The 23,391-nt window shown below is 44.0% G+C and overlaps 1 protein-coding gene and 1 pseudogene across 3 annotated transcripts in view; both read left to right on the plus strand.

The window, feature by feature from the left end:
• LOC136835035 (T-complex protein 1 subunit gamma-like) overlaps positions 1-23,391 on the plus strand; it is a 772,440-nt gene that overhangs the window by 711,806 nt on the left and 37,243 nt on the right. For all 3 annotated transcript variants that reach the window (XM_067098148.1, XM_067098157.1, XM_067098136.1), the window contains 3 exons: positions 5,894-5,955; positions 22,727-22,903; positions 23,075-23,229. In XM_067098148.1, coding sequence (XP_066954249.1) covers positions 22,727-22,903; positions 23,075-23,229 — 332 coding nt within the window. In that variant the 5' untranslated portion in view covers positions 5,894-5,955. The remainder of the gene's footprint in view (positions 1-5,893; positions 5,956-22,726; positions 22,904-23,074; positions 23,230-23,391) is intronic.
• Positions 9,904-14,917, plus strand: LOC136836358 (uncharacterized; annotated as a pseudogene).

A 23,391-nucleotide genomic window follows, 5' to 3' on the forward strand; every position in this document is an offset into this window, starting at 1 on the left:
TTGCCGCCTGCGCTTAGAGTTGCAGGGCAGGTGGGAGGTTGGCGTCATCTGTAAGTTATGCCTCTACGGCTCCCCCGCTGCCGTAGCTCCTGCATCAGCTGTCCTGATCATGCCTGCTGCTTCTTTTGGTGGTGGTGTCCTTGGCCGCTTCCATTGTGTTCCTGCCTGACTACGATGGAGGTTACCATGTTTCGTGCCCACCATCCTGTAGAAGATGTCTGAGTGAAAGTGAAGGAAGTCGCCCTGTAGAAGTAGCTGCTGTCTTCTTCATCTTACCTTCAATTTCATCTTTTGCTGCCTCTTCCCTTCCTCTCCTGAGGTCCAAGAGGGTCCCAGGAATCCCCCAGACCTTCGTCAGCTGAAGGAGAGGAAGGCTGCTTCTTCCCCTTGATGCCCTTGGGCGTCTAGGGACTGCCTCCTTCCAAGGAGGCAGTGGGTCTCTCATTGGCTCTTCTCGACCTTTGGGTTAGGAAACCGATTCGCATACCCCTGGGTTTTGTGTTTTGAAGCAAGCGGGCATGCAGACTTGGTTTGATCCCATTCTCAGTCCTAGAGGTTCTGCCTCTAAGACGGGGTCTGCTTCCAGCGCTCGTTTGCCAGCTGCTCCGAGTGCTCAAGGTTATGTGGAATATCAAGTATCCCGATCTGGTCTGGAGAGTATTTCCTCGGCCCAGTCAGGAGCAGTGTGAGAGAAAGGGCTGAGGCACCCAGGTGTCTCAGCTCTTCCTACCAGCACCACAAGCACTCCGAGTGCTTGCTAGTGCTCGGTCAGGTTCCCAGCCTGGTGTCTCAATCCTATCAGTTCGAACACCAGAAGAAGCAGGGAAGAGATTCCCTTTGGGAGTCCTGTGGGTCTTCTAAGGGACTGACTCTCTTCCAGGAGGCAAGTTTCTCTCGTTGGCTCTTCCTGCCCTCAGGCGGGAACCGATTCGTGTTCTCCTGTGGGGTCTGGCGTTTCGGGGGCCGCGTCCTCGTTCCCAGTCTTGGAAGTCTGCGTCTAAGACTGGTTCTGTGCCTGGCTCTTTTCGATCCTCTTAGAAACTGAAAGCAGCCGCTCATTGATTTTTGGGAGTCTCAGTGGGTCCAGCCTCGAATTCTATGAATCATAGCACTATCTGACGTTGATTGCACAGGATGAAAGTGCCGAGACGCCCAGGTGTCTCAATTCTAAAGCTGCTTTGGTTTTGGCCAGGTTTGATACTTGTGTTTTGAACCTTAGGGTTCGAGTATGCAGGATAGCAGACACCGAATTCCCCTTTGAACCTTCTTCTCGAGGGGCCTCGGCCTCGTAGTTTAGAGTTCAGGAAACTAGCAGTAGTTCAAGGCAGACGAGTTCTGCCCTGTCCAGTTCCAATTGTGTTCGTGCGATCGGCTCGGCTCGGCCCCTGGTCGTGCTTATGAGACTGGCTCAGCTCGGCTTGCACGCCCCGCCCAGGCCATGGTCGCACTTGCTAGACTGGCTCGGCTCGCCCACCTGCCTCCCGTCCACCGCATACCTCCCCATCTGGATCACGTTTGCGTGATCGGCTCCACTCGGTTTTTTCCGAATCGGGTTCTCGGCTCTGTTCAAGTGAACTTTTTTGCTCTTCCCAGGAAAGCGCTTTGCCACGGCACAAGCGCTCTTCTTCCCTCGTGTAGCAGTAATCTCCTTCGGTTGAATATCGCTCACGGTCTGCCTCTCCTGCTAGTCTTAGTGGCAGGACAGACAGAGAGAGCTCTTTGGAGTTCGGCTTCCTGGGGTGTTTTAGGTGTCGGTCCCCGATTATCTCGTAATACAACCAGGTAGCCGAGGAGGGTTTCATGGGATCTGTGAAGGCTCCCTCCAAGGGCAGAGATACAGGAGTTTCACGCTTCGGAAGCAGCGAGGGTCTTAATCTTCAAGTTGCGATCACCTCATTTTTCAGAGAACTCAGCGCAAGGATCCCCAGGACAGGACTTCGACTCCCCCTATGAATAACCTTCATCACTCGCAACCCTTGCAGTTCCAGAGGGGTCGAGAGTGTCAGGGGCTGCCGTGGTCCTTGCTTTCTAGAACGTTCTCGAACATATGAACTCTTTTCTTCAGAGAAGGGGTTCATTTAGGTCGAGACACCAAGCTTATCCCCTGCCTTGACAGAATACGAATTCTTCTTGCCTCGAAGGGTCTGGCCGACTGCAGTTCTGTGGACACTTCTGGTGCTAAAAAGAAGGACTTTGTCCCAATTTGGATCTCAGGTTTCGTAAGTCCCGAGTTGGCTCAACCCTTAGGAACGAATCTTACTTGGTTCTGCCTTTTTCTTGCAGAGATTTGCCAGATACCTCGGTAATCAAGGTTCATACCAGGGCACTGCCTTGTCCTTTGGACACTGGCCAAGACCTTGGGGTCTTAGTCATCTTGACTCGACCTTGAGTACAAGCCAGCCCTCCTCAACTCATAAGAAGTCCCAGGCTTCGATAGAAGATTGCGGAACGTAGTCTCTCCTACCCTTTAAGGAAAGTGCGCATAACTGTGTCTCTTTCCACCCTCTTTCCCATAAGGGAGGAGGGAAGAAGGGAAGAGAGAAAGAAGTATCAACCGGGAAGAAGTTCTCCTACTGCAGATTTCTGGATGAAATGATACTTATCAAGTCTCTGGAGCTGGCAGCGACATTGCCGAGACCTGGGAATGGATTCCTTCAGGAGAAGTATCTATTTCCCTTAGGTCTCAGCAATTCTTTTCATCCCGCTTCCTCTCCCGTGCTCCTGATTCAGGAAATTTCAGCCCTGGTAGAGCTAATTGTCTCAGTATCTTGTCATCTTGCAGAAGTTTCCCCATGGCTGAGAATGGAAGTCTGCTTCCATTCCTCCATCCTTCTTTCCTCTTCGAAGTATGAGGAAAGAGTTAGGCTAATGCTTGATTGAAGGAACCTTTGAATATGCTTGCATATTCCCCTCACATCGTGTGTCTACTTACGGATTCACCGATCGAGGAAGAGGCACACACCTGTAAGACTTTGTCTTGAAGGTGTGTGACGGAGATGATTAGTACTTTCTCATCACCATCCTGGACTCGAGGCAGCCTTCTGGCCTTCTGAGAATTCTGGATGAGTTTTGCAACACAGTTGTTCTTTGAACAACAACCCCCGTAGTGGCATTTGTCGACAAACAAGAGGGAATCATTTTTTCCTCCTGTTTCATCTGTCAACATTTGCAGGTACTTGAGTGTTCTATAGCGCAGTCAATAGCTCAGTTAGCCAGATGCATTCCTGGTGGGGATGTATTAGCAGGCGAGCTTGGCCTCGGGTTTGAGTGATTGGAACGGAACGTGCTGCTCACTCGAAGATTCACGAAGAGATTGCTCAACTGAGAAATTCCTACCGTCTTTCTGTTGCCTCCCTGCACAAGTCGAAATTTTGTCTTGCTCCTTCATACCAGACCCAGGGGCACTACAGCGAGGCATGCTGTCCTTCTGGGAAACTTGATATCTGCAATTTTCCCTCTGTATTTGTCTGTTTCGCTAGGGGTTCTCAAGCATTGCTCACCCCGAGTTACTGACAAATGCCAGAAGACTTCGCCTCTTGCCCGACCTGATAGCCAAGGTATCGAAAAGAGTTCTGCTTGACCCAGTCTCCTGTAGCAGCTACACAAGAAGCGGTTCTTCGGGCAGTACATCCCTGTGTGTTCGGGACTGGGAGACCTTCCAGCTTCCCTTGCAAGCATAGGCTTTCTCGCCGAGCGGCAGCGGCTATAGCTGAATATCTCTTGAAGTCCTCTGCAACACTCCCAGGGACTGGAGCCATCTTTGCTGGTGAGTGGTGTTGCGGAACTCCTTCTCAGGTCAGAGTTGCTCTTCAAGTCTGGACTTCCTCGTCTTCTCTGCCGAGGGGTGCTTCTTTCCTTTTCATTTGTGAAGAACATAGGGCCTTGCGACCTAGTCTTCTATCTGAAGTAGCCTTCTTCTCCTCAGTCAAGATTTAGCTACGGATGAGAAGCTTCTTTGGTCTTGCTGTCCCAGGGAACTGTTCCCTAGATGGCATGTGACTCTCGTTTAGGGTTCCTGTCCCATGCTGCAAGCTCCCTTACGAGAGTCGTCGGATAGAGATATGCCCTCTTAGGGCCATCTCCCATCTTGCTCTGGCCTTGGCGTAGAAGATGGAAGAATATGGGAAGGGCATCAATACTTCGACTCCTCAGATATCATAGGTGGACTCCGAATCCTTCGGCATCTGTTGTCGGGTTCGAGTCGTCCTTGTTCCCCTCCTCCTTGGACTTTGTATCGATGATCCAGATCATTCGTTACTTTGTCCTTTAGGGAGCTGTGGTACTTTCCAAAAAGGCTCGACACTGCTAACCTGGATGTCGTCGACATTTTCGCTAGTAGTCTCTCTCCCAAGGAAGAAGTGTCTAAGGACACAACCTCCTCCTGGCTTCGTTAAGTGATCGAAGGAGGTACTCAGCAGCTGACGACAACAATACCAGTACCTTCCACCTGAGAGTTCACGAAGATGGTGGCTTGTCCATCCCTCGCATTCCAGACATTTCTGTCAGGCTGGAAGCAAGACGTGGTCTCATAGACCACACACTTGTCTTCCTGTGGTCTTGCCCACAGGCCCTTGGAACCTTTTTTCCTTGGCCCTGTGGTGACTGCTCAACAAGTTGTTTTTTCTTACCCAGCTCCTTCAAGAGGACGAGTAGCATCTCGCCTAAGGTATTGGTTCTGGAAGTGAGAAGGATACCAAGAGGGACTGGCCACTCTTCCTCCTCCTTCCCCGTCTTTCTACTTCTCCTTCGGGATGAGAATAGGACTCGAACCAACATGTGCTGGACCTGGCACTGATGTGATAAGACTACACATGGAACACCTGGTCTATTTTTCTCCTAGAATCATAGAAGCAATTCCGCTCCTTCCTCTAGCAAGGGGAGGAAGGAGAGTCTGGCAGTAAGGGAAACCCTATCTCGGCTTTTCCTAACTGCCTCTGACTCTAAAGATTCTTCCAGCCTATTTGAAAATGAATCACGTTTCTCACTCATGCAAAAAAAGGTCCAGTGTCTGACATTTGATCTTGCAGAACCTACACTCCGATCAATATGTCAGAGGGGTACTCCACCTCACTCTTTTGACCAGGAGGAGAAAGCCTAGGTGTGCAGAACTCCAGTCAGTTCAGAGACTCACTCAGATTCCTCTCTCCAACCAGTGAGTCTTCTAATGTAAAGGACTGAGTGTTTTTATATATCGTGTCAGAACAAATCACAGTTTTCGAAAGTAAATTGTATTTTTCCTAACTATACAAACCTGAGGTCCTTTACATTGCATATTATGCCCACCTCATGCCACCCCTCAATCTGAAACTGGACCAAAAGGCAAACTGGAATGTTTACTCCTGGGCAGGCGGGTATTCCCGCCTACCTGACGGTAGTTACTGCCTAACCACCTTGCTCAAGAGTTTAACGGCCGTTTCCAGCCTACGCTGAAAGTAATTCCTAATGTAAAGGACCTCAGGTTTGTATAGTTAGGAAAAATACAATTTACTTTCAAAAATTGTGATATTTAGATACATGCCTACTATTAAGGTAGAATCCACCCAGCCCTCCCACAGCCTAGTGCAGCTGAGTCTGAAGGAATGCTGAATAAAGCCATTAGCATTGCAGTGTTAAACAGTAATTTTCTGTAGGTTAAGTTGCCCCTTGAATAATTTCCATTTTCATAATTTTGCACAAGTCAGAAAAGGCCTCATACCTTTCAGTCTTGCTTAAGGACCTTTGATTTAGTTTGGGAACGTTAGGAAGTCTATGGAAAAGGCATGATGCATGGAAATATTTAACAAGATTTTTAAGGTATAACTTGTTTCGTGTGTTTAACCTTTTTGTAATGCAATGCCATTACTCTATTGTAACAAAAAGTTAACTTGTTAATGTTGATAATGTCTTTTTCCAGATCAGAACACTAAAAGGGAAAGTGGTAGGAAAGTTCAGCTACAAAATATAAATGCCGGAAAGGTATGTAAAGTTTATGTACTTTTTTGTGTAAAAGTACAACTGTGTTTTTAATCTTGATGTACATCTGTTTATATTTTTATATTTTTAATTATTAATGTTTTAAGATTTGCAGAACTTAGGTTTTATATAAGATTTGTATAACAGAGAAAGATTATTTCTGTATGTACAGGTGAATTATGGATGACATCATCGCGTTTTATTGGTTCCAGTGCAGTTTATGGTTTTTGCTATTCATAGGTCTGCCTCAACTTTTGTGGTTTTTTTATAACTCTATGGTTTGAATTATCTCAAAGCAACCTCCGTTTGTTGCAGTGAGTTGTGCTTGTTTCCATTAACATGAATTTCTGCCCTTGTTGCAAGCGTGTACCTTTGTCATTTTAAGTAAGCAATATTTAGTAATGTAGAAAATATTGAAAATTTGTATCCTCAGAATCATACTTAAAATATTCTTAAATATCTGTTGCTAATTGGGAATGAAACGATGACTGTATCATTTGCATAGCAGGTCTTGGATAGGACAGGAGCCCTTTTGAAAAACATATTATAACACAGTGTCAGGAAAAGAGAGGTTTTTTGGAATCAGAAGAGTAAACACACTTGATACAGTTTCATCATCATCACATCCAAACTGTGTGATGCAAAAGGTCGCAGTGAAATTCTGCCATTCATGCCTTTCCTTTGCTTTATCTTTCACAGATCATCCATCTTTAGCTTCCCTTCTCAAAGTTCTCATTTCGGTAGGGCTGGGTTTTCCATTTCTTCCTGTGCTCATAGGAGTCCAGCTGACACTAATCACATACTCTATTCAAGAGAACCTGTACTAGATATCACTGTTCCCAAATATGAGAGATTCAACCATGTTAATCCTTTCTCCTGCTGTCATTCCATCCCTTAGTGCATACTCTGTCTTCATTATTTCTGTTTAGATATATGATCCATACTGTTAAACAAGATTTTTAAATTCGATGGTATTTTACTGATTAAAACCACATCAACTGCATATTCTAAGTCTGCCAGCTTTGTATCATTACTCCATTGTAAACCTTTCCTTCCATTTTCAGCCACTTAAGATGACATTCCCCTGTAGCACCCCACTATTTACTGCAAATTGAACTGAATATATTAGCTGAGTTGTTTGGTTCAATTAATAAAATTGATAATTTTAAGTATGTAACTTACCCAGTAGTTACATTGCTATTGTTTCAAAACCGAACAGTAGCTAGAATTCAAAATTTACGCCAGCAAAAACAAAAAACAATATGGCGGCTAGGATATACCCCCCTCTACCCACTGGTGGACGAGTGAGGAACTATCTTAACACAAAACTTCAGTCGTTTCTGCAGGCTTGTGTTGTTCACACCTGTTTGCAGCAGCTGCTAGAATTCAGGAATATTCTGTTATTGGAATATGGTGATGTACTTAGTGTTTTGTCTTCAATATTTAGTTAGGACAAGCAGTCACATCATTTCTAGTTTGTGTTATTTTAGCTTCCGTCTTTTCTTTGCAGTATGTCAGACTCGAGCTCAGGTAGGGCAATTAGAGTTTTGTGCAACCCACTCAGAACAAGGCTCGTTCTCTGGTAGTTGTTTCCCCTACACATTTGGACAAGGATGCAGACGAAGAAGGTGATGAGGAAATAGAACAAGAGAGTCACAATTCCACTGCTTACAAGAAGCTTTTGAAATTCTTTGTTGAGAGTTTTCCGGATTCGTTCTCTCATGTAGCGCCTTCCTCTCTGGACTCTTCTCTCTCGAGGGATTGGAAGAAGAGTGCTTCACAACTTATGAAGATTTTGTCTCTTTCGGCATGGAAAGCACTAAAAGGGCTCCTTAAGAAGAGGGAGCAGGGCAAGACTGTCTTCTGTTTTCCTCCTTCCAGAATGACGTCTCGGAGACAATTCTGCTATGAGACCGGGGAAACCTCTTTGGGAGTTTCTGCCTCCTCCCAGGGAAACTTCTCAGGGCTTATCGATGCTTTGAGACGTTCAGCTTTTAATTCAGCGAAGGTTATGTTTTCTACACTCGAACCTGTTGAAGCACATCTTTCGTATTTTTGAGGTGGTCAGTTTTTTGGACTGGTCCATTGGAGCGTTGGGCCGCAAGATTTCTGAATGTTCTTGTGATGAGGAGACGTTTACGGATGTATCAGAAGTCCTTAACGTTTTAGATCAAGGAGTTATCGACGCTGCTTCGGGACTGGCTGCTATGTTTTCTTTAGGTGTCCCTAAGAAGAGAGAATTATGGTGTTCTTTCCTTATAAAGGGAGTGTCAAGAATTCAGAGGTCGGCCTTGTTGTTTGCACCTCTTAATAAGAAGAACCTGCTTCCAGAGGAGCTGTTAGTGGAGATTTCTTCAGCTCTTCAGAAGAAATCTACACAGGATTTACTGGCTCAATCCTCCAAAAGACCAAGAGAGACTTCTGTTGCTTTGCCAGTTGTACGTCCAACTTCTTCTTCTTCTGCATCTTCATCTTCGCGTGGAGTGCCCTTTCGAGGATTGGCCAATTCTAGCGGAAGAACAAGGGTCCCTCTTAGATCAATTAAGAAAGTTCCCCAGTCTGCCAACAAGAAGTGAGAAGCACATCCTCTGTGCACTGGTGGGAGCAAGACTTCTACAGTTTTGGAGGTGCTGGAGAGAGAGATAGGAGCAGAGAGCTGGGTTGTGGAGACTCTGAGAAGGGGCTACCGTATTCTTTGTGTGGTTCAGCCCCCTTTCGATAATTGTTAATTTTTTTTGACGGCTTACTTAGGCGATTCGAAGAAATCCATGGTGCTTTCTGAAGAGGTGTCAACCCTATTAGACAAGAGAGCTGCAGAAGCAGTGGAAGATCAGAGCTCCCGGGCTTCTACAATCGCCTGTTTTTAGTTTCCAAAGCTTTGGTGGGTTGGAGACCCACGTTGGATGTCAGCGCGTTACACGAGTTTGTAGAACGGACAAAATTCTGCATGGAGACCAACAACATGGTTCTATCATCCATCAGACAGGGAGATTGGATGGTAACGGTAGATATGCAGGACACATATTTCCATGTCCCGATACATCAAGAGTCTCGGAAGTATCTACATTTTGTATTTGGGAACCAAGTTTTCCAGTTTCGGGCTCTCTGTTTCAGCCTTTCAACAGCACCTCAAGTTTCTACCAGGATTCTAGCCCCATTTTTGAATTGGCTCCATCAACAGGGGATCAGGATATCTCTTTATCTCAACAACTGGCTTCTTCAGTTGGAAACTCTAGCAAAGTGCACAGAGGATCTTCAAGTGATTTTAAGATTAGCAGAGTTGGGCCTTCTAATAAACCATCAGAAGTTGTGTCTGATCCCTTCTCAGAAGACGGTATATTCGGGAATTCAGATAGATGCAGTGAAATTTTGGGCTTCTCCGTCAGCTCAGAGTCGATTCTTGCCTTCAGAAAGTTTCGAAGTTTCTGGCTCTCAGAACTTGCTCTGCGAACGAATGGATGAGCCTTATATGGACGTTGTTGTCCCTAGAGATGTTCGTGGATGTGGGGCGCCACCCCATGAGGCCATTACGATTTTATCTAAAAGCGAGGTGGCGGAGAAAGGAATTTCTGGATTCCTTCGTTTTCGGGGTTTCTGAGGAAATCAAGAAGGATCTGTTTTGGTGGCTGTCAAGAGAAAGATTGACGGAAGGAAAGTCTCTAGCTCCGTTGAACCCCGACCTAAAATTCTTTTTAGATGCATCCGACCAGGGATGGGGTGCAGTTCTAGGGGACAGAGAGACGTCGGGAGTTTGGAGGAAAAGCCAACGGAAGTGGCATATCAGCATGAAAGAATTGGTAGCTGCTCATCTAGGGTTGACAGAATATGCAGAACAGATCAGAGGGAAGGTAGTAGTTGTCAATTCGGACAATGCAACAGTTCTGTCATATATATGGAAACAAGTAGGCACTCACTTGTTCTCCCTTTGCGAGGCGACGAGAATTCTGTTATATGGCTGAAGCAAAATCAGACGCAAGTATTGACAAGGTTTGTTCAAGGAAAACTAAACGCAAGGGCAGACTTGCTCAGTCGCAAGAAGCAAGTGATCTCGACGGAATGGACTTTGCACTTCTTGGTATATTGGCAAATATGGAAGTGTTGGGGGAATCTGCTGGTAGACATATTTGCCATAGCCAAGAACAACAGACTTCCAATTTATTGTTCTCTAATTCCGGACCATCAGGTTTGAGCAACGGATGCCATGGTTCAGAATTGGGAGAATCTGGATGTTTATGCCTTCCCGCCATTCAAGATAAGTCAGGGAAGTGTTGAACAAACTCAGGACATACAGGAACATCAGAATGACTGTGATCGCCTCATTCTGGCCATCGAGGGGATGGTTCCCATCTGCTGGAACTTCTGACAGATTATCCAAGGCTTCTACCTCAAAGGAAGGATCTAATCAGGCAGCCTCACTAAGAAAGTTCCATGAGGGTCTGTCAGGTCTAGCGCTAACCGCATTCAGACTATCAACCATCCCCTCAGAGACAAGGGATTTTCTCAACAAGCTGCATATCATGGACTGTAGAAGGAGGTCTTCTTCGGACGTATACCAGGCCAAGTGGAATGTTTTTAGAGACAAGTGGCTGATTTTATCTTGTACTTGAAGAAGACGAAGCTATTATCTACCTCTACCATTAAGGGGTACAGAGCTATGTCGGGCTCAGTGTTTTGACAGCGTGGTACAGATTTGTCTGGTGACAAAGATTTGTCAGATTTAATTAAGTCCTTTGATAAGGAGACGACGGAAGGACCAAGATTAATAGGCTGGAACTTGGACATGGTTCTGAAGTGGCTTAGGAGTGATAAATTCGAACCTCTCAGTACAGGGTCTTTGAGGGAGGTGACGAGAAAGACGCTAGTTTTAGTAGCCTTAGCTATAGCGGAAGAGGGTAAGTGAAGTGCATGCCTTAAATAAAAAACGTAGGTTTTGCAAATGGAAATGCTATCTGTTCCTTTAATATGGTTTTTATGGCCAAGAATGAAACCCCATCCAGGCCTTGGCCACGGTCGTTCGAGATTCTTAATCTTACAGATCTAGTTGACAGAGAAGAGGAGAGACTCCTATGCCCCGTTAGGGCTCTCAAGTTCTATATTCAAGTGACCAAGTCTATTAGAGGTAACTCAGACCATATCTGGTGCTCTGTTTAGAATCCTTCTCGACCCCTTTCAAAAAACGCGTTGGCTTTCTTTATTCGGAGTGTAATAGTGGAGGCTCATGACAATTTGGATGATGCGGAGTGCAGTGTTTTGAAAGTTAAAACGCATGAAGTACGAGTGGTTGCGACCTCTCTGGCCTTCAGACACAATTTGTCTCTTTCTTGTATTGTACAATCGACCTTTTGGAGGAGTAGGTCAGTGTTCGCCTCGCATTATCTACGAGATATGGAGACAGCATACGATAATTGCAGTACCCTAGGTCCTTTCATAGTGGCTGGCATGGTATTGGGTGAAGGTGATAAGGAAGTTCATCCTTCCTTAGTGTCCCCTTCTCCTTGCCACAGGTTTTGGAGTTTGCTGGGGAGTCTGTGGGTACATTGTGCTATGCGTTTAGGATTACCTCTTAGTCATTAGTTTTTTTTAAGGGGTTTAAATTTGGTGTAGGCTAGTGGTAATACCCATCGATTGGTTTTATGTTTTTTGGTTGGTACTGCGCCCTGAGCAGGGGCATTTGTTTGGTCATCCTTGGTGTCCTGTGAACCCTTCTAGGTCACAAGGATAATATACTTGCTATAGACGTCCCATGGTTCTCTTGCCACGTCTAGCAGTTAAGAAGAGCTCCATATTTAACAGGCTGTAGGAACTTACCTTTCTTTTACCCAATAAAAAAAGGTTAACAGAAACTTAATTATAGTTCTATTTATTCATGGTCCCACCTCCTTTAGTGTGGGAATCAGCAATGTAATCACTGGGGAAGTTACATACTTAAAAATGACATTTTCATAATAAAATAAAGTTTTAAGTATACTTACCCAGTAGTTACATGATCAAAGCCCTCCCTCCTCTCCTCTCATGAGTGTAGGCCATAAACGACTGAAGTTTTGTGTAAAGGTAGTTCCTCACTCCACCAGTGGGTAGAGGGGGTTATCTCCTAGTCACAAATTTTGAACTCCAGCTGTCGTTCAGTTTTGAAACAATAGTAATGTAACTACTGGGTAAGTATACTTAAAACTTTATTTTATTATGAAATTGTCATTTTAATGCTTACAGTTGCATTGATCAGCATGCAATCCCTGATATGGACACTGAAAGAACTGTATGGGCATGTTTCTATAAATCTAGAAATCCTCTTGTTTTCTTAATCAGTGAATTAGATACCTGGCTGCTAGTCAATTTTTTAGTGGGTTACAGCTGATGTTCATTTCCATGCTACTCATGTAAGTGTAATGAAAAGGTTTTGTGTTTTCATATTATAAGCACATAACACAAGAAGTCATTTTTAAATATTCAGAAAGACTCACATTTAGAAGGATTGTTTGCAGTTTTTAAAAGGTCTTGATTTCGAACTGAAAAGGTTAGGAATCGTGTGTGTGTGTGTGTGTTTTGGTGTTCTTTGGATAGGAAGGTTTGCTCTGCATGCATGAAGCTTTACCCAATTGTTTTTTGCCTAAGAATATTTCCATTTACTAGATACACTTAGGTATTTTTGTTGTTGTTAGTCTGCATGTTGGTGCTGTGGAGTTTTGAAATTTATATTTGAAGCAAGATATGGGAAATTTTTTCTCCTTGTATCATTGCCTAAGTATATGAGTTTTGTACATTTGTATGAAAAGTGATAAAGGCTCGTAGAGCCAGCATGGTAGGATTCAGGAATTCACACCAAGATTATTATGAAATGCTTATATGAGAGGGAGAGGTGTGATAGTGAAAGGAAAAAGCTTTATTTGGTATATGTAAACCTAGTAAATGCTTATCCAGCACCTGTAAGAGAATAGAGTGTTGTGTAATTTATGGGTACAGTATTGAAGAAGCATGAAGATTAAGATAATTTGTTACGAATTCTTAGATCATATAAAAGTTTTTTTTTTTTTAATAGAATCAAGATAGAATTAAGAGAGTAATTGGTTATGTGTAAAATTTGGTTTGAGAGAGGGGCATGCCTCTGTAGTTGTTTATCATATTTGTGGAAGGATTGTGGGAAGTCAGCGAAAGGACAAATGTGTGCAAAGGTGTTGCATAAAGAAAGGGGTCACAAACAATGCATTTAGTGTTTAATGTTTGCAGATCATATGTTTGATAGGGAATTGTGATATAAACTGCGGAAAGTGGTGGAATAGTTTGGTAATGTTTGTAAGAAAAGCAAATGCACTGTGATAAAGAAAATGGAGGAGATTTCAATAAAGTTGTGTCTACAGGAGGCTAAGAGTCATGGCTTGTGTTTTAGGAGGATCATATAATGAATGATAGTGGTAAAGAGGTTAGTATGTTAGCTGAGAAATAGTCCGAGATAAAGATAGCATTGGTTTTTACATGTGATGAGAAGGGATGTGTAACAGGTAGTCTAAAAAAAAGCTGGTATGAAAGCATTCGAACAAAAGCATGCAGGAATGCCTTGAAAATCATGGGAAAAGCATTTAGATAAAGAAAATGCACAGGACAGAGAGTGGAGATAACACTAGCCAACAAATAAAAACAAAAAATTTCTAGCATGGAAATTTATAGCTTTTCTAGACTAATTTTGGGGTGCTTAATCCGAATCTGGTCTCAGAATTGCTCAATCACATCACAATTTTACGCTATCACCATACTCCATTTTCCTGTAATTTTCTGCAAATATTACCTTTTCACTCTTCCTCATTTATTGCAAGCCGCTTAATATGTTTTTATGTGTCCTTATATACATATACTGTACAGTAATTTTTTACTTCTTATCGTTAGGGATATGCAGAGGTATTTTTCTGGCAAAATCTGGCATGTTTTTGTTTTTCTTTGCCTTGCCAAATAAAATGTGAGATTTGATTTTTGAGCTGCAGTGCGAAAGGTTAGAGTCACTCAATATTGTGATTCTATTGAGTCAAGTTTTCGTTTTTCTTATATATACTGTACATCTTGTTGTAATAACCCAAATGTATTTTGTTACATCTGCGGAAACTACACTTTAAAGGATCAAAAGCGCAACATAACTTCTGTCAAGAAAATGTACCTTGCCTACTTTTAGGTACATCTTAGAGACCAGGACAAAAGCTGGGCCCCTCACATAGTGTGCAAAACGTGTGTTGAAACATTGCGATCATGGACTCAAGGAAAGAGTGCTAAGCTCAAGTTTGGTGTGCCAATGGTTTGAAGGGAACCGACCAACCATTTTGATAACTGCTACTTCTGTCTTGTCAATCTGAAAGGTTTCAATAAGAAAACCTTGAATCTCTTGAAATGTTCAGATATCCCTTCTGCCATTCGACCAGTTGCACATTGTGATGAAATACCTGTACCAGTATTTGCTGGAATGCCTGAGATTGATGGTGACAACATCAGTCCAACAACTAATACGGATGGAGGTGAACCGGCTGAAGTTTTTTCTGTCATCTGATGAAGATTGTGATACGCCTTCTCTGTTTACTCAGGCTGAATTAAATGATCTGGTAAGAGATTTGTATTTGCCAAAGATGTCTGCTGAATTGTTAGCTTCCAGGTTGAAAGAAAAAAGATTCCTAGAACCTGGCACTAGGGTTTCTTTTTATCGTAACAGAGAAGCAGAACTGTGGAAGTATTTTAAGTCTGCTGCTCAACTTGTGTATTGTAGTGATGTTGAAGGCCTTCTGCTTGCTATGGGGCTACCTCATATGATCCAACTGACTGGAGACTTTTTATTGACAGTTCCAAAAGGAGCTTGAAATGTGTTTTGCTTCACATCAGAAACAAGTTTGGTTCTATTCCAGTAGGACACTCGGTAAAAATGAAAGAAGAATGTGCCAGCATCAAGATTGTTCTGGAGAGGTTGCAATATACCTCTGTTTTGTGTGTTATTGGGACAGTAGGGCTACAGCAGACCACTGGTCGAAAAAGGAATGGCCTCCAAGAAGGAGTTTGACACCTGGTGAGAAGAACAGTATTCAATGATCCTCTTGTTCAGAGAAACAAAATAGTCTTTCCTCCACTACACATGAAACTTGGTTTGATGAAACAATTTGTGAAAGCCCTTGATCACAATGGAGACTGCGTCTACCACATATGTTCAACCTTTCCAAGTCTGAGTGAAGAGAAGAAAAAAGGCAGGAGTATTTGATGGACCTCAGATAAGAACACTCCTCAGAGATGCCACCTTTGTCACAACAATGAATGAAGTAGAGGCTAGACCTTGGAATGCTTTCTCTGACGTAGTAAAGAATTTCCTTGGAAACAGAAAAGCTGACAACTATAAAGAGACTGTGGAGGAACTGCTTCTGAGTTTTCAATCACTTGGATGTAAAATGAGCAAAAAATTGCACTAATTACACAGTCGTTCAAGTAATTTTCCCGAGAACGTGGGTGATGTCAGTGAAGAACAAGGTGAACGCTTTCATCAGTATATTAAAATTATGGAAGAATGCTACCAAGGCAGATGGGAGGAGCTTGAAGAGGGATGTTCCAGATGTTGTGCATGACAGAATGTCGAAAAAAAGGAGGTTCATGTAGCTGTGAGTTTATCATAAACAATAAATATTTTGTACATCTTTGCATCTAATTCTTTTATGTGAGCACAAAGTTGCCAATTCATGTAAATATGTAATATCTTATATCTTGAAAACCTGATGTGATGAACAAAAACTGATTGCATATTTGGATTCAGCACACCAACGTTAACTAGAATTCGGTCGAAAATCCCATGCCAGAAAAATTGTGTTTACCACTGCAAAAGTAAAAAGTGAAGTTGTTAACATAATCATTTTTATTTTGTACATTAGGTTTTGCTTTATTCCCTGATTTTCTCACTTGATATTGTCATATCTAAATTCTCATTATTTACTAATATTCTAACCGACCACTATGATGGGCTTAATGTGGATGTCAGTTACTAACATGGTGGTGATTCGAAACTTAATCCTACATTAAATCATGTACTACAGTAATACAGCATTAACGTTTTTTTTTAGCATTTCCAGTGTTAGTGTTTAATACCTAAGTTGCCAGGAGACTAGTGTAACTATCAAATTATTATGAATTCCACAAATTACCTCTCCTTGAGCTGCCTTATTAGTACTTTACACTATAAGAATATAAGTTTAAGTGAGTGTTTGAGGTTAAACATTAGCATTGCAACCTTGAACCAGGTGACTAAGAGTAAATGGGCCATATATACCAAAGGGTATCCTATATGTTTTGATATGAAGGCATATGTTCAAGGAAAACATGTATCCAGTGAGAATAATTATTTTTATACATGAACTTACCTGTTGTTTACATATAGCTGTAATTCTCGATCTCGACAGAAAATTCAAAACTGGCGGTCCCGCTAATATATGGTCAGGTGATACGACTACCGCCCTCTACCGGGTACCTGGATCCATTTCCATCAACAACTAATCATATTTTCTCTGTCGGGGCCGGTGACTAGTCGTCTGCTCCTCTTCAGAAATTCATCGGTGCTTTTTCGTTTCTTCTTTGGTGAAGTACCCACTTTTGTTGACGGTTCTGGCTTGTTTTTGGCTTTGGTTGAGATTTTTTTCTAGTTATGTCTGATTCAGGATCTCAAATTAGATATTATGGGGTTGTAAAACTCGAATGTCTCGGTCTAACATAGACCCTCACTCTTCTTGCTCTAACTGTAGACTGTAGAGGAAATTGTGCAGAATCTGGATAGATGTGATGAATGTTGTCTTTGTCTGTGCTTGATTGGCAAAAAGTTGGCTAAATATCAGGCAAAATTAAGTAAAGATAGGGCACGTAAGGCTTGGCCAGAAGTTCCTCCCAGAGTAGGAGTAGTATTGCCTCTTGTTCTGTTCCTGTTACCCCTCCTGTTCCTATTCCTGCCCCGAACCTGTTGTTTCAACCCACTACCGTGTCAGACCTTCGGGCAGAATTTGATGGTAAGATTTCGGCTCTTTTCTCTGCGAAAGAGAAGATTGGCCAGGATGTGAGTGCGATGTCTAGACATCGAAGTGTTTTGAGTGATAGTGTTGTGGAGGAGGTGACTGTTCGTCCCCCTCGCTCTCTAGGTCGAGGCCTCTGTCCGGCTCCCAGGGCTCAGGGAGAAGACATGCCAAAGCCGAAGGGAGGCAAGTGGGGTCTGCTCACGAGCAGTTGCTCCCTCTAACAGTCCTGTTGCGTCCCAGGCTGTTGCAGCTCGCTATAGTAAAAGCGATGCGGAAGTGTCTTCTTGTGCTTCTGTTTTCACGAGGAGGAGTTGAAGCAGTCAGAGTCTAGTAGGCCGCTGAAGAGACGCAGAGCTTCCTCTCCAAGTCAAGTTCCTATCAAGAAACTTTCGCACGTTCTCCTCTTCCGTCTTGTAGCTTTTGGGATAGCCCAGAGATCTCTTCTTCTTCAGGCAGTCCGGATGTACGTTCTCTACGGATCGTAGCGAAAGCGCCGGATCCTCCTGTTAGCATGCAAGTAGCGGCTTCCTTCCCGTTGGATCCCAAGTCGGCTTTTATGCCTCCGGTTCCTGGCCCTTTCGCAAGAGGACAAATTGGACAAGGTTTTGAGACTTTTCGAAGGTTTTAAAGCTCCAGCACTTCAGGTTCCTTCTGCAACTGAGGCTCCGGTCTCTGCTCCCGCCACGCACCTGGCGCGCTTCCGCTCGCGCGCCTGGCTCCGCTTCCGATCGCGCTCCTGGCGCCACTTCCCGCCGCACCGGCCGCACTCACGACGCTACTTTGGTGCTTGGCGCCTCCAAAACACGTTTCCAAGGCGCACAATGTTTGCACTTCTAGCGCTACCGTGGTTTTGGCGCCTCTTTGGCTCTCGGATCTTCTAAGGCTCCTGACCTCTCAAGCTCATGTTTTGGATACGCTTGACGCTGGTCGGGCTCTTGGCGCCTCGGTGACGCTCGCGATACTCAAGAGGATAACGCAAGTTTGGCTCCCGGAGACGTTTCTATCCGCGGTGCTCCAACTGCTTCAGAGATTCTCTCCCCAGTTTCCGATGTTTCAGAATTAGATGATGTTCCGTCTGCTCCTACGTCCAACTTTAAGCATCTCTTACAACTTTTTGAAGAACATTTTCAAGAAGACTTTGCTCCAGCTTCCCTTCGTCTCCGACTACGCAGTTTGCCAAGGATTTTAAACCTCCTTCCTCTAGATTTCTGAAGCTGGTCCTGTCTGTTTCGTAAAAGAGCTCTCCAAGGCAAGAAGGATGGTTGAGCAAGAAAAGATCTCAGGGTAAAACATCTTTCTGTTTTCCCCTCTCAACTGTCTTTTAAGTCTCGTTCGTGGTATGAGACTGGGGAAGTCTTTTCCTTGGGAGACTCTGCCTCCTCTCAAGGGGATTTCTCCAGCCTTGTGGATTCTGCCCGTCGCTCAGCTTTTTCTTCTTGGTCCAAAGTCGGCTTCTCGTCTTCGGAAATTGACCATCTGGTGAAGAGTTCCTATAGGATCTTGGAGATCTTTTCTTTTATTGACTGGTCTATAGGAGCCTTGAGCAGGATAGTGAAAGTCTGTGATCTTCCCCCAAGACTGCTACAGATCTTGATGCTATTTTGGCCTGCCTGGACAAGGCCATCACGGACGGAGCGTCAGAAATTGCCTCAGTGACTGCTACTGGCATTTTGAAGAAGAGAGCACATTGGATTTCGTTTGTCGCGAGAGGAGTCTCCAGGAACCAGAAATCTGCTCTTCTTTTGCTCCTTTGTTTAAGGAATCCCTTTTTCCCGCCACGTTAGTTAGGGAAATTTGGGAGGCCTCTCTCACGGAAGTCCACTCAAGACCTACTGGCTCATTCTTGAAAAGACCCAGGTTTTCGACTTCTCCAGTAGTACCCAAGCCTTCTTTCCTGTATCCTCTAGGCCTTCTCGGGTACTCCTTCTCGGCCCTTTTCCGTGCTAGGGGAAGAGGAAAATTCTCTTCTCATCCCCAGAAAGCTAGGGGTACCAACCGATGAGTTCAAGGTCCTTCATGCAACGGTCGGAGCCAGACTAAAGTCGTTCTGGCAAGTTTGGGAGGCCAAGGGAGCAGAACCCTGGGTGATCAACGTTCTGAGAGAAGGCTACACCATTCCCTTCTCAGAGAGTCCTCCTTTAAAGTCTTCGCCAGTAGACTTCAACGTATCATCCAGGGACTCAGAGAAACTTGTGGTGTTGGAGGAGGAAGTTACTTCCTCCTTCAAAAGGGAGCCATAGAAGCAGTCCTCGAACCTTCATCTCCTGGGGTTCTACAACCGCCTGTTTCTGGTTCCAAAATCGTCAGGAGGATGGAGACCAGTCCTCGACGTAAGCGCCCTGAACAAATTTGTGCTTTAAACACCATTCAAGATGGAAACCACACAGTCGGTTATCAATTCCCTGAAGGAAGGAGACTGATGGTGTCCTCGATCTCCAGGACGATACTTTCATGTACCTATCCATCCGAGATCAAGGAAATTCCCTACGGTTTGTGTTCAGAGGCAGGGCTTTTCAATTCAGGGCTCTTTGCTTCGCCTATCAACAGCCCCACAAGTTTTCACAAGGACGATGGCTCCAATTGAAATGGCTTCACTTAGAGGGAATTCACATTTCCCTTTACCTCGACGACTGGCTGATCCGGTCTCTGTCAAAAGGCCAATGCATGAAGGACCTACAAAGGACCCTTTCTCTTACCGGATGAATTGGGACTCATAGTAAATCTTCCAAAGTCACAACTCTCTCCATCTCAAGACTTGACTTATTTGGGAGTTCGGATGAACTCAGTTCTTTTCAGGTTTTTCCGACGTCTCAAAGGATCGAGAAATGCCTGCTGAAAGTGAGATACCTGATGGCAGCCAAGACTTGTTCTGCCAAGGAATGGATGAGCCTTTAGGCACCCTCTCATCGCTAGAGATGTTCGTCAGTCTGGGAGGCTACACATGAGACCTCTTCAGTTCTTCCTACAGCAGATCTGGAACAGGAAGAAAGACACGGATTCGTTTGTTTTTCCTCTATCCACTCAAGTAAAGCAAGACCTGTCATGGTGGAACGACAGGAGCAAACTAGATCGAGGTTTGTCACTGAGACAGAGGAACCCAGACCTGATGTTGTTCTCCGACGCGCTCAGACGAGGGTTGGGGAGCAACATTGGGGATCTTCAAGTGTCAGGCAATTGGTCTTCATCCCAACGGGACTGGCACATAAATGCGAAAGAGTTGAAGGCAATACATCTAGCCTTGGAACATTTCGTGCTTCTGGTGGAAAAACAAAAGATAGTAGTGCACTCGGACAACTCCACAGCTCTGGCGCACGTGAAGAAACAAGGAGGCACTCACTCCTTCTCTCTGTTCGAGATCGCAAAAGACCTGCTTTTGTGGGCGGCAACCAAGAACATAGAGCTAGTAACTCGCTTCATCCCGGGAGCTCTCAACGTAAGAGCGGATATCCTCAGCAGGTCACTCCAGGTCATTCCGACGGAATGGACCTCCACCAGAAAGTCTGCCAAGGCCTGTGGAAGGTTTGGGAACTCCCATGCTAGACCTGTTCGCAACGAGGAAAACCGCAGACTACCTCTCTTTTGCTCTCCTGTTCCAGACCCAGAAGCATTAGGTGGATGCCATGCTCCTGGACTGGTCGGGTCTCTTCCTTTATGCATTCCTCCTTCAGGATGCTGGGAGAAGTCCTGAAAGTTTTCGAGCACACAAAGGTGTGTCAATGATCCTTATAGCTCCATGGTGGCCAGGAAGATCATGGTTTCCAGAGCTACTGGAGAAAGTAGTGGATTGGCCAAGGAGGTTGCCATTCAGACCAGACCTTCTGTGCCAGTTGCACAGCAGAAAGTTCCACAGGAACCCGTCAGATCTAAATCTGACAGGGTTCAGACTCTCGAGCGACTCTACAGGAGAGAGGCTTCTCTAGAAGAGTGGCGCAGGCAATGGCTAGATCAACCAGGCCTCGTCTACAAAGGTCTATCTGCCGAAGTGGAAGCGCTCAGGGAGTGGTGCTCCGAGTCTGGAGTGTCTTCCACTTACGACTCTAAGCCAGGTGGCGGATTTTCTTTTGTTTCTGCACAAGGAGAAGAAATTGGCTGTCAGCACGATTAAGGGGTATAGGAGTATGCTGGCGGCAGTTTTCAGGAATAGAGGTATAGACCTTTTCTCGGACAAAGATATTGCAGAACTCCTTAAATCCTTTGCTACCACTAAAGGCAAATCTCTTCGTACCGCATTGGAATTTGGATGTGGTGCTAAAGTGGCTTACCTCCAAATCTTTTGAGCCTTTGAGTTCCTGCTCTGTTAGGAATCTAACTAAGAAAACTCTCTTTCTCTTGGCACTGGCCTCGGCAAAGAGAGTAAGTGAGATTCATGCTCTGGACAAAAGAGTTGGTTTTGTCGGATAAGGCTGTAGTTTCCTTCACCTTGGTTTCCTAGCTAAGAACGTAAAACCCTAGTAATCCATGGCCAAGGGAATTTCCATTCCTAGCCTATCCTCCTTGAGTGGAAGAGAAACGGAGAGACTTCTCTGTCCGGTCAGAGCATTGAAATTCTATCTGGACAGGACCAGAAGTGTAAGAGGAACTCATGATTTTTTATGGTGCTCAACTAAGAACCCCAAGAACCTCTATCTAAAAATGGGATTGCTTTCCTTTTTGAAAGAACTGATTCAGGAGGCACACAAGGAATTAAGGGATGTGGATTTCCCCTTAGTTAAAGTGAGGCCTCATGAAATTAGGGCTATTGCAACTTCTTTTAGCCTTCAAGAAGAACATGGCTTTAAAGGACATTCTAAGTTCAACTTATTGGAGATGTTCGTCTGTTTTTGCCTCGCATTATCTGAGACAGATCCAAACCACATATGAAGACTGCAGAAACGTTGGGCCCCTTTATTGCGCTCTGACACGGTGATGGGCAAGGAAACCAGAGGCTCTAGATCCTCTCCTTAGTTTCCTTTGGTGCAGAAGTTTTTTTGGTCGAACTACTAGAGCCTAAGAGGTTAGATGGCCTAGTAGGTCTAATTTTAATAGGTTGGTGTGAGTTTTTATGGTTGGGTGATATGATGGTGGATGCTTTGAGTACTGCGCGCCTGAGCAGGGGCATTATATGCTTTGTTGATTGTGTCAAGACGGCTGGGCCAACAGACCTTTCTCCATATAGCAACCCATGCCTGAGCTACTAGGCCTTCAGTTGCACTAAGGATAGCAGGTTACAGAGGCAGTAACCGAGAAAAACAGCTTCCTTAGCAGGTAAGGATCCAAAGTTAAGACGTTTTTTCTTAGCCTGATGATCTCAGGTTTTTTCCATTTAACACTTACAGCTGTCCATGCCCACCGCCTCAATGTGGCAATCAGCTATATGTAAACAACAGGTAAGTTCATGTATAAAATGACATTTTTATAATAAAATAAGATTTTATATCATACTTACCTGTTGTTTACATATAAAACATTCCCACCCGCCTCCCGCAAGGGACAAGGGGACATAGAAAATATGATTAGTTGATGGAAATGGATCCAGGTACCCCGGTAGAGGGCGGTAGTCGTATCACCTGACCATATATTAGCGGGACCGCCAGTTTTGAATTTTCTGTCGAGATCGAGAATTACAGCTATATGTAAACAACAGGTAAGTATGATATAAAATCTTATTTTATTATAAAATGTCATATTATAATGTACATCCTAAGCAAGTAAAGTAGAGGGATATGGTGGTGTATGTATAATTTCCATCAATAATTGCCTTGAATAGCATGACATCTTTCTTGCAGATGATAGCAGATGTGATACGTACATGCCTTGGCCCTCGATCAATGTTGAAAATGTTGATGGATCCTATGGGAGGAATTGTAATGACAAATGATGGCAATGCAATCCTCCGAGAAATTACTGTTCAGCATCCAGCTGCCAAGCACATGATTGAGATTGCCCGTACCCAAGATGAGGAGGTGAGTGTACTGATAATACTGACTATAAATGTCACTGTTTCAACTAAGCTTCATGCTAGTTTTAGATATAGTGCTTTAGAATTCATTGTATAAAGTATTCTTATTTTTGTTGTGTAGGTGACATATTAATAATTGTGATGAAAAAATTAAATTCATGCCACCACTCTACAGGTTGGTGATGGTACCACAAGTGTCGTCATTCTAGCTGGAGAGATGCTTGCAGTTGCTGAACAGTTTTTAGAGCACAAAATGCACCCTGTTGTCATTATTCAAGCTTACAGGCAAGCATTAGAAGATGCTATCTGTGCTCTTGAAGATCAGCTCAGGCAAGTTAGCAGATCAGATACATTTTGTAATATGAAAATTATGATAAAAGTTCATGGTGATATATGTTTGTCAGAAATCCATTTATTCTTATCGTGTCTAGTTTTTCACTTACAGTTATTTTTAGCTTGTGTACATTCCACTATTAGTGTTTATGAGCAATG

This window comes from Macrobrachium rosenbergii, chromosome 4 (genome assembly GCF_040412425.1).
Source record: "Macrobrachium rosenbergii isolate ZJJX-2024 chromosome 4, ASM4041242v1, whole genome shotgun sequence".
Classification (NCBI taxonomy): Eukaryota; Metazoa; Arthropoda; class Malacostraca; order Decapoda; family Palaemonidae; genus Macrobrachium; species Macrobrachium rosenbergii.